This window comes from Zootoca vivipara, chromosome 17 (genome assembly GCF_963506605.1).
Source record: "Zootoca vivipara chromosome 17, rZooViv1.1, whole genome shotgun sequence".
Taxonomy (NCBI): domain Eukaryota; kingdom Metazoa; phylum Chordata; class Lepidosauria; order Squamata; family Lacertidae; genus Zootoca; species Zootoca vivipara.
The window spans coordinates 24,214,876-24,226,373 of NC_083292.1; the positions used below are offsets into that span (position 1 = coordinate 24,214,876).

General features: G+C 47.0%; 1 protein-coding gene across 1 annotated transcript; it reads right to left on the minus strand.

Moving 5' to 3' along the window:
- Window positions 1-4,532: 4,532 nt before the first annotated feature.
- Window positions 4,533-10,768, minus strand: PMF1 (polyamine modulated factor 1). Its single transcript, XM_035098831.2, has 5 exons — window positions 10,605-10,768; window positions 9,481-9,586; window positions 8,488-8,588; window positions 7,341-7,536; window positions 4,533-6,264 (listed from the first exon to the last, which is right to left on the minus strand). The coding sequence occupies exons 1-5, from the start codon at window positions 10,766-10,768 to the stop codon at window positions 6,214-6,216; spliced, it is 618 nt and encodes a 205-aa protein (XP_034954722.2). The 3' UTR covers window positions 4,533-6,213.
- Between the last annotated feature and the right edge of the window lie 730 nt (window positions 10,769-11,498).

Below are 11,498 nucleotides of genomic sequence, written 5' to 3' on the forward strand. Positions count from 1 at the left end.
CCCTCCCTCATAGAGTTAGCATTTCCAGCACCCATAATAAACTACAGAACCCAGGATTCTTTGGAGGAAGTCAGCCTGGATAGCTGGGTGGTTAGAATGCAATGCTGATAGTGCCCAGGTTGCAGGTTCGATCCCCGTAAGGGACAGCTGCATATTCCTGCATTGCAAGGAGTTGGACTAGATCAGGCATCGGCAACCTCCGGCCCACGGGCAGGATACGGCCCATGGAGGCCGTTTATCCGGCCCATGGGCCGCCCGTGAACCGAGCCACCTGCTCGGCAAGTCCCCTGCGCACTGTGGTAAACCGGCGCCACGGGGACCTGCCGAGCGGCGCCAAACATTGCGTCTACGCAGCTGCAGAAGCGATTTCTGGCGCTGCAGACATTTTGGAAATGGGCAGCCAGTACCGGAAATCGCTTCTGCGCAGCTGCGGACATGTGCAGAAGCCATTTCTGGTGCTACGCTGCCTATTTCCAAAATGTCCGCAGCGCCAGAAATCGCTTCTGCGCAGCTGCGGACATGCGCAGAAGCCATTTCCAGTGTTTGGGAAATGGGCAGCGCGGCACCAGATATCGCTTCTGTGCCTGTGCTGCTCATGTCCGGCCCACGGACAATAGTCCATGGGAATCCTCTGGCCCACGGGCAGAAAACGCTGCCGACGCCTGGACTAGATCAGGCATCCCCAAACTGCGGCCCTCCAGATGTTTTGGCCTACAACTCCCATGATCCCTAGCTAATAGGACCAGTGGTTGGGGAAGATGGGAATTGTAGTCCAAAACATCTGGAGGGCCAAAGTTTGGGGATGCCTGGACTAGATGATCCTCAGGGTCTTGTCCAACTCTAAAATTCAATGCTTCTGTGTGTTTTGCGCTGAATAAACTTTAAATGCAGTGTGTGGATCGAAGATTTGACCTCGTGCTGTGCTGCAGCAGCTCAGGTGCAAGCAGCGAAGCTCCTCTTCAGCTGTCGCTTTGGTCATCAATTCACATGCCTCCAGTTATTATTCCCATATTATTTGGGTTAAGAGACAGTGCAATGCATAAGGGAAGTCCCCAGTCTGAATCTCGCCCCTTGCTATGAACACACCAAGAGTTCGTGAATAGCAGTGAAGCCAGGGGGGCTCTGGGGGGGGGAGGGAGGGGTGGAAGGAAACCCAACTACAAAAATAGACCTCCCTTGGATGGTCGCACCTCATAGGTTCCTCTTGTGGCAGGAGGGGGCCTGTGGGGAGGCGTCACGAAGAAGGAGGAAAATAATGTTGATTTTTTAAGAATAAGAATCGGAATTAAGAATAAGAAACCCGCTATAATGATATTAAGAAATTATGAAAATCAGGAAGAAGGGATCTGAGGAAGTCGCAAATACAACGTTTAACAAAGTAAGAAATTAATTGATTGTTTGTTGTTGTATTATGTTGGAGGATTATGTAGAAATAGTTGGGGGGTTCCCTATCCCAATCTCTCCTTTTGTCTTGGGGCCTCCTGGTGGCACCCCCTTCTCCAGGGGCTAAGGAGAAGGGGGTGAGGACAAACCCAGCTTTACAATGGACTACCTTCGACTCTCAACACCCGCAGGATCCACTTGTGGCAGAAGGGGACTTGTGGGGGGAGGGAGGGAAGGTGGGTAGAAATGTTCTTTTATGTCTTTTTTTTTCTTTTTTTAAAAAAGCAGTGAAGCCAGCCTCCTGCTTAAGCTATAGGTTTTACAATATATGGTTAGAGATACAGTTTCACTAAAATAGGGAGAAGTGGGGATTGTGGGTTTGAGCCCCTCTTCCTCTCTGCAATCTGAACACTGCACAGAAGGTGGATTTAGACAGACAGTACCACTCTCACTGTCTCAATTTCTACTTCTTGATCTTTAAGGGCTGTTGCAAGGCAGATATAAGCAAGAGACAATTCGTTTGGGAGATAAAATGGCGTCAAAGCATTTGGATGTTTCCATTCATGTAACTTCCAATAATAATAATAATAATAATAATAATAATAATAATAATAATAATAATTTATACCCTGCCCATCTGGCCGGGCTCCCCCAGCCACTCTGGGCGGCTTCCAACAAAATATTAAAATACAGAAATCAAACATTAAAAGCTTCCCTAAACAGGGCTGCCTTCAGATGTCTTTTAAAAGTAAGATAGTTGCTTATTGCCTTGATATCCGATGGGAGGGCATTCCACAGGGTGGGTGCCACTACCGAGAAGGCCCTCTGCCTGGTTCCCTGTAACTTGATCCGATTCTATTCTTAATTGATATAGCACCGTGGTAGTTTACAAATAACAGGAAGGTCAGGTCCTTGCCCCAAGGGGCTTACAAAACAGACACAAGAAACAACCAACAGAAGAAGGGGAGAATAGAGGCACACAGGTAAGCAGGGGAGGCATATGTGGCTGTTTCAATTGCATGTCCTTTGGATTAGCCAAAGGGTTAGGGACCAAGGTGTGGAGGATCCAAAGGCTTCCTGGAAAAGGTGAATTTGGAGGAGGGACTTTGAAAAAAAAAGGGAGGTGGTCACACAAAGATTTTCCAGGAGGGAGTTCCAGGCATAAGAGGCAGTGAGAGGAAATGGGTGGAGTCATTTGAGGGAACAAGGGATTTTAAATGACGGGAGGGTGGTGGCAATAGATGAGTGAGGGTCACAGGATGGGACCTCTCTAGAAATAAACACAGATAGGGAGGCACAGAGGGTTCCAAAGGTTCTAGGAGCAGACACCAAACCAGTGTAAGGAATTAAGGGGGGGGGAGGGCATCATTAAAAGTAACAAGGAGGTGAATAATTTTGGTAGCAGAGCGCTGGGTGGATGTGAGGGAATGAAGGTGAGACAACAGGAGGCTGCAGTCGTTAAGAGCGCATCCCAGCCAGGCAAAAAAAGCACCGAAGGAGAGTGTAGAGCAGGGGCAAGTGATGGGGCATGGCCTGGGGAGTCCAGGAGGCTGGAAAGAGATGCTTGGAGGACCACATTCAATGCCTGGGAAAGATGGTTGGAGGATCCAGGACAGGCATCCCCAAACTTCGGCCCTCCAGATGTTTTGGACTACAATTCCCATCATCCCTGACCACTGGTCCTGTTAGTTATGGATCATGGGAGTTGTAGGCCAAAACATATGGAGGGCCGCAGTTTGGGGATGCCTGATCCAGGAGTTTGCTTAGGAGGGCTACCTACATAAAGTCAAGGAGCAACAGCAGCAGGCAGTCATCTCCGTTTTCCATGCTCTTTTTGCGACGCGGAAGTCCTTTCCATGTAAGGACTGCGCCTCACCCTTAAAGAAATCTGCCCCTGAAGAAAGGAGATCTGGCTCTGGGCCAAGAGCAACTGGCAACCAGGGGCAGAGGAGGAAACAGCCTATAAGCCTGTAATTTACCCACAAACTGCAGAGATCTGTGGGGTTTTCCTTTCCATGTGGATGTGTTCAGGGCCAAAGAGAAACTCAAAGATTTAATTTGCCCTTGGCTCCTTCTTTTCCGGCATCCGATCACAGCAGGCCACATTGCTGAGCTCCAAAGCCCCAGGATGGCCTCCAGATCTGGGGAGAGGAAATGGGACGGGGTATTTTGCCCTCACTTGCCCTGGATGCAAATCGCTAGCAGACACACGGGAAGAGAACCATGCCAAGATAGCATGCCCCCTCTCTCCAGTGCCACGTTGTACTGGATTAATGTTGCTTTGGGGCTGTGAAAGGCCACCCCATTCTGCTCCGAAACCAGGCACTGTCACAACACTGGGATGGGGTGAACAGCATGGAATTCTAACCCCCTAAAAATAGTTTTTGCATTCATGCAATGCTTCAGAATGCTGAAAACACTGCACATCCCACCATGGGAAGGGCCGTAGTTTAGTGGCAGAGCACCTGCTTTGCATGCAGAAGGTTCCAGGTTCAATTCCTGGCATCTCCAGGAGAGAGCCCTACAGGGAACTCTGGAGGGATTCTGCCATAATGAGCTAGATGCACAAATGGCATGCTTCCTACATTCCACCACAAGCATTTCAAGAGGCCCATAAGATCAGTATTATCTCGAAAATGCAGACAGGATTTCACCTGTGCATTGAAGCCAAGAGGCAGCGGCTTGTCTTAAGCAGATTTGCCAATAAGCCCCCATCTCCTCACCCAGAGAGATAAGAACTGCATTCTGCTTACGCCTCAATATTTTACAGTTAGACTTTATGCTTAGAACACATGCTTGAAATTCTAAATATCAAGCTTCTAAACCGGGCACAGGGAGCTTGTGACCCTCCAGATGTTGACTACAACTCCTATCATCCCTGACAGTTCAATGTGTTGGTTAAGGATAATGGGAGTTGTAGTCCAGCAACATCATAAAACCTGCAAGTTCCCCACCTGTGTTCTAGTTGTCATGGCTAGAATGGACCCTTGAAATGTGCTTGCTAAAATATCAGAAGCCAGGGATCACTGGGTATTGTTGCTGGGGGCGGCGGCGGGGGGGGGGGGATCTGCTGCCACCTCCCTTCCCCTGATTAGCAAATAGAAGTTATAGGAAAAATATATATTAAAGTTTGCATAAATGTACACGTGTCACAAAATTCAGCCAAATATGCCTGGCCTGGAGGCAAAATTCTAGCAGCAGTGAGGAGCCAAGAGCCCTGACTATAGTCAGCATGAGATGGAATGCCAGCCAGCAGTGAACCGGTTGCCCTGCAGTTTGTTTGCCAATGACAAGACTCCACGTTTGTGGCATTCTACAGGAATCTTTGTTTTCAGCACTCCTCACACCCTACGTGCTGGTTCCCGAGTTCCCAGTTGCTCCCCGGCTCCTGGAACTACATCTGGAAAAGATGAGGCTGACTCGAGGCAGCCAAGAGCTCTCCTAAACATCCCACGCTGGCCACTGTTGGCCACAGGGAACGTGGCGCAAGCCAAACAACAAGCACTGGTTGGCACCCCGCTCTATATTTACAGTGTAATCAAGGAACCCATGTTTATACAAGAAAAATATGGGTCAACTTTACATCCAAACACAAGCATTGTATCTAATTGGGAACAGATGCTGACATGTACAATAGAGAAACACCCTCCTTCTCTAGCTTCAGGGGACTGGTATTCCATCGCTCCGAGAAACCCTCTCTATAGGGATGCGTTATTGAGAAACCTGATCAGTTCTGCCACGAAGTCCTGCCTGTTGAAGTGCATTGTGGGTCCTATTTAACACACACACACATTCCATTCAAATGGGCCTCGCTTTAGCCCACTGGTAAGCAAAGCATGCCCAAAACATACCCAGCACATTCACATTGCAGGGGGCTGGCAACCAAGAATTTCCCTAGAAGAAAATGGGTGACACATAAAGCAGATTTCTACACACTCGGACTGCTGCTACAACTCAACCTAAGCAAAGCCCAGCTAAAGGTCCATCTTGCCCAGCACTCTGAGCGACGGGGAAGACTCAGCTCAGTCACAGCAGAAATATGTTGCACAATTCATTGCAACTCCAGCTTGGGCAGATGGCAATATTTGTGTTAAAAGAAATGCAAGGCAGAAATTGTAGCAATACTTTATAATGCCGTTTTAATCTGCTTCAAAAGTTACACACACATACACACGAAGAGTATTTCAGAGGAGAGGTTTGGTTGTACTTGCTTTATACATCAGTAACTAACAAATGTTTGCTTCCTTCAAACTAAGAGAGGGGAGGTGCTGTTGCTTAGGTCACCCCCCAAACACCCCAATGATTCTGCTGTGAACATGGGCTGTTTTGTGGCAACCTTACCATTGGCTCACCAGTTGCTCAGCTTCATGGTGGACAAGACGTAGATGGAGTTTTTGAGAAGTGTTAAGTAGGGAGGAACAGAAGCAGGGAAGCAACTTACAGAAAGAAACGAGAATGACTGAGAAGCAATAAAAACTGGGAGAATATTGCAGTGGGAAGTGCCTCCCGCCTCAGTTTCCAAGGGAAAAGGAAGGTTCAAGCAGCTGCAAAAAGAAAAAAGCCCCCCACCCAGCTTGTACAGTCCAGAGTGTGGTCATATAGTCCAGGTCCCAAACACACAGCAAAAACTTTTTTTAATAGCCCAGCGGCAGGATTGTGAAAGTAACACTCTGCAAGAATTGGAAACCAGTGAGTCCCACACTGCAGTAGACTTGTGGTCTGTTAGTTCTTTGGGGAATCCCACCTCAGAGCCTATATAATCCTGGCCTTCCAAAGCACCTTTTCAGTTGGGGCTCCGTTCGTGAAGAGCCAGCAAGGCTTTCCTCCTCGCTAAAGCTCTTCAAGGCTGCTCACGATCTGCTGACCTTCTTGAGCAACTGCCTGGAAGGAAAGAAGGAAAAATAATTAAATGCTAGCAAGAGTCTTTCAACATACCTCTTTCCCATTTGTGTTCCCTCTGTTAGATTGTAAGTCCGCAGGCAAGGGCTGCCTTCTTACTGATCTTATGTAAGTTTCTCAGGGATCCTTTTTGACTCCTTAGCAGGGTAAAAATGTTTCCTTCTAGGTTCTGGGAAGGGTCTGAGGGCAATTTTGTTGTGGCTTTCGTCCTCCCCAGCGGGGTGATCCTTTAAATGTTCAAAAACTTGAGCTGGTACAAAATGCTGTGACCAGATTCTGCTTTTACAAGCAAACCCACAACAAAATGTTGCAGTGTGATAAGTGTGCAGTCTTGCAGCCAGCCAGCTAAACCCTTTTCCAGGACACTCCACTCCATCCATTTCCTCCTCCTCCCTACGATCATTCTGTGTTCCATGACACACTGAGCATGCTCTGTTCTCATTATGGTTTCTTTTTCCCTCTGAAAATTTGTAACTTAGCAATATCGTAAGATGTGCAACTTTAAGAACTGGCACCTTTGTATTATCTGCTCCAAGCCAGCCAGTTGCCTCCATCTTTATGTGTGGATGATACTATATTGGTTACAAAAGATCCGCATTTGGAGAATGAGTCCTGTGTATATGGGATTACTCATGAAGACTCCTCTTGCCACAGTGGCCCTATGTAGTGTGGGACTGTGATTCTTAAATAATCATCTCATCTCCCATGAACCTGCCACCGATCTCAGCCCTTGCTTTGTGTCCCATTGCCTTTAGTGGTACCATTGGCAGGGACGTGGGATAGCACATTTTTGGTCGGAGAATTCAGGTTGTGGGACTCAATTCTACGACTCCTTTTCTGGAGAAGTCTTGGTTGGCTCCTTCTTTTGCCCATCAAGCCAACTAAGAACAACAAATTCATTCAGCAAGGATTCCACCTGACCGAATGTTTCTCACCAGTGTTTGAAGACAAGTGTGGGGAAGAGGGTACATTTCTCTTCTCCTTCCAGGCTGTTGATGCGCCCCAAGCAAATGAATCCAATGCACAGGTGGGCATGCTACCTGCGAGGCTCCACTCACCTGCCACTCTTCCTTCCTCTTTCTGATCTCCTCCTGCAGGTCTGAAATTCTCTTCCGGCCAGCCAGCACTGCTTCAGCCAACCTCGAGTTCGCGTCTTCCTTTGCTTTTATGGCCTTTTGCAGGAATCTGCGCTGCTTCAGAAGGTACGGCACAACAGCACTGTGGACGTCTTCCTCTGGGATTCCACTGGGGCGCCTGAATTCAATGAAGGCGTTACAAGAGGGGTGGGAAATCTCAGGCCCAGAGGCCAAATGTGCCCCCTCCCTCCGGGAACTCACTATCTGGTCCTCGAGACCCTCCTCAGGGCACATGCCTCAGCAGCCCTGCTTGCCATTCCCCTCAAGTGCTTTTTACCAGAAAATGCCCTTGAACTCTGTTCACACCCCTTTCTTGCCTGGATGGAGGACAGAGAGGGCTGTGTGAAGAACAAGCCTATTGTACAAAGGTAAACTTCACATTTGTTCCTCCGCATGCTTTTGCCTCTGGCCCTGCCCAACGTGGGCATGTGGCCCTCGAATGTTTCGCAGACGGGGGAATGGCCCTCGGTCTGCATTACGAGGAACAAGGAATGAGCTTAGAGGCGGGCGATATAGGAAAGCATCGAAGTCACCAGCTTTTAGAATGTGCCTGTTGGTATGTGCAACGTCCGCACATTGCTGCAGAAGTGCTGGCAAAACACTGGTGCTGCAACAGGTGTAGTCTGTGCCTTCTCACAGAAGGGACCGCAGCCTAGCTTTTCATGCAGGAGGTCCCTAGCTGCTCAGTCCCCATCAGTGGAGCGGCAATAAATTGCTAGCACATTTGCAAAGCTAAGCAGGGTCTGGTATGGTTTCCTATTGGATGGGGGGGTTGTGTTTAGAGATTCCCGCACTGCATGGGGTTAGGATAGATGACCTTTGGGTCACTTCCAACTCTATGATTCCATGATCTCTAGGTGTCATGTGTGAAACGTGTGTAGAGGCCGTCTACCAGATTCCCAAATAACAAAAGGTTGAAGGCGGAGGGTGTGTGTGTGTGTGAAGTTGCCCTCTCCCTCTGCTTCCCAGCTCTATCTAAATGGCTGCTGTGAAAAGAGGCTGCCCGACAGGACAGACCTCAGAGTCAATCCAGCCAGGCAGTTCTTATGCCAAGGGAGTCACTCCTTACCATGCTGGTGTACTCCTTTTCTTTGCTTCTTCTGCAAGTTCATCTAGTGATTTAAAGAGCACACTGAGATTCCCTTCTTCCTTCAGATCCTGGATCTCCTCCTGCACAAAAAAACCCACAAGACACACAATCTCTGCATATAACGTGAGGATGTACTGCTGGGTTTTAATTTTCACACCTGTAACATCTGACGTCTCTCTGAGCTGTACTGCCAAAGGTTCGTGCATTGGACACACATGCAGGACCCAAATCCAAACTATTTATTCTAGTTGTGGCTGTAGCTTTTAAATAGATTTGATTTAATATTCTTAAAAAATTAGGGACAAATTGCAGCCTTTTAAGTACAGTGGTACCTCTACTTACAAATAACTCTACTTACAAATGTTTCTACTTACAAATGGAGCTCCGTCCGCCATCTTGGATGCAGTTTAGATAGGATTTTTTCTACTTACGAATTTTTAGATAGGGTTGCTTCGACTTATGAATTTTTTCTCCCAATGCATTCCTATGTGATTCGACTTACAAATTTTTTCGACTTACAAATGTGTGTTCGGAACGCATTAAATTCGTAAGTAGAGGTACCACTGTACAGCCAACAAATAATCCCACCTCAAACAGAAAAAAGCCTTTGACATATCTAAGTCAAGAGTGCAAGAGGTTTGCAATAATCAATAATGTTTAACAACTTTTCACAACAAGGTCTCCTCCCTGCCGCAGATGATTATGAACTTCATTGCCATTCTCTCACTGGACTTCGCACACACACACAGGCCTCCTGTTTTCACAGTAGTATCAGTTGCTATTTACTATGTTGCAGTCAAGTCACATCACATATGCAGGACTGAACCATCAAGCTGGTGAATGAAGAATTCAATCCTTCCAGGTTTACTATTTATTCAAAATGAGAAATCTGCACCCTTTTCTGAAAAACAAGAACTGCAGGCTGCACCGGAACCTATAAGGAAGGGTTTTGTGCTTTCCCTTGGCCCTTACCCGAAAGGAGATTTGCAGGTGGGAGATAAACTGATTGTAAACACACTTGGTGAGTTCAGGTTGCACTTTGTAAAGACGACTGTAACACTTCGCAAACCTATTGTAGCTATGGGTAGAGAAAGAAAATGCCATCAACATTTTAAAAAACCCTGCACATTGTTTCTATTATCTACGCACTAGGGTGCATAATCAAGTACTCATTTTTATATATTCTTGCTCTTTTTTGTCCTCTCCTTCCTTTTCTTTTCGCCGCTTAAATAGGATTTAATCAAGAAAGATACCTAATTTTCTGACATGTAAACTTTTCGTTTTCATGTTTATCCAAGCCGGATATAGTTGATGTTGCATGATTTAATATTACAGATTAATATGCTTTAAACATTTACAGTGTTTATATTGGAAATATTTCCATTTTTCCAAATCAAAAACACACACCATACTCGTAATTTTTCATGTTATACTTCTTCCTTGCCGGAAAAGAGAATTGGACTGGGTGGCAACTCCAGACTTTTAACGGAAAAAAGTTTGCAACAGCAGCATCACCTCTGACCATGGAAGTTCCATTAAAGGAAACCCTCCCCATAGCGCTTATCAAACCCTTAAAAAACTAATCTAAGGTCATGACAACATCATTTGTGTTGCCATTGTACTCATTTAACACTAACCTTTCTGCTGCACCTCATCCTGTGAACAAAAACATTCCAGGGAGGTGCCCTCTGTGCCAGGTTTTTAAATGAATGCTGCAAACCTTTTTATTCCACCAGGCCTATGGAGAGTACACCACCCACAATGGGTTACTGGTCTTTGGTTTTAACTGTTTGTGCTTTTATTTCATGCTTTATCTTATTTTTACTGTTGTAAACAGCTTTGATATGTTCTTGTGATATGGCAAGTTTTTTGTTTTTGTTTTTTTACGTAAGTCAAAAAGCACCCTTCATACTTTCCACAGCCAGGCTCCCCCCAGGCTGACTACAATTCCCATCAGCCCCAGCCAACAAGAGTTAATGAATTCCGCGTAAACAACTCTCATGGGACCTTCCCCACTAGATGTCGCGATGCTTCCTCCTCATAACACCAAGCCAACTATCGCGAGAATTGCCTCCTCCCGCTTTCGCCTCCCTTACCTTCCCGCTTCCACAATTTTCTGCAAGGAAACCTCGACGATGTAGTCCAGGAGCTGCTCCCGGCTGGGGTTGCTCGGAGGCTCAGCAGCAGCAGCAACAGCAGCGCCGGCGGCCTCCTTCTCCCCGTCGGCAGTACCCACACCCTCAGCCACCTCAGTCGCCATTTTGGGCCCGCCACAAATCCAAACCCCTCTATAGCCCCGCCCACTGACGCCCACGCTGCTTCCGATTGGTGGAATGAGGCAGTTGTAGACACTCGGCCCCACCCACGTGATTTGTGGTCACAGAAGAGGAGGTAGGACCTGGGTTTTTATTTAATTGGACGCGGCTTCCGCTTGTGCAATGAAAATCCTTTAACGCAGAGCGAAGTACAATGCCGCCCCCTGCTGGCCAGTTTCATATGGCATCACTGATCGGCGTGAGTAGGACAGCCTGGCAACTTGACTATACAGTATTATTATTTCTTGCAACTTTGCTAACACGGTATTGTTATTAATAATTCTTTAAAAGCACCTATAGTTTTCCTAAGGAATACAGGAGATTAAAAACAAAGACATACCGGTAGTCCAATAACCACGAACGGCCCAAACGGAAAAAAGGAACGGCGAGAGAAAGGGACACGGAGATCATTCAGGAGCCATTAACTAAAAGTTGTTAAAATTGCCCTGCCTATGATGGCTTTAAAAGTGAAGTGGGGCAATTCATGGGAGGATAAGGCTCTGAATGGCTTGGGTCTACCTCCACTGTTCTAGGCAGTATGCCTTTTGAATACCAGCTGCTAGGAATTGCAGGTGGGGAGGATGCTATTGCACTCAGGTTCTGTTTATGGGTTTCCCAGATGAAATCTGGTTGGGCACTGTGAGAACAGCACGCTGCACAAAACAGCAAACTGAC

Bases quoted from the DNA above. Each gene is read 5' to 3' on its own strand.
- PMF1 (XM_035098831.2), bottom strand. From the start codon at position 10,768: ATGGCGACTGAGGTGGCTGAGGGTGTGGGTACTGCCGACGGGGAGAAG. The intron at 7,537-8,487 runs GTAAGGAGTGAC...CATTGAATTCAG, and splicing joins AAAAGGAGTACACCAGCATG to GCGCCCCAGTGGAATCCCAG. The intron at 6,265-7,340 runs GTGAGTGGAGCC...CTTTCCTTCCAG, and splicing joins AGAGGAAGGAAGAGTGGCAG to GCAGTTGCTCAAGAAGGTCA.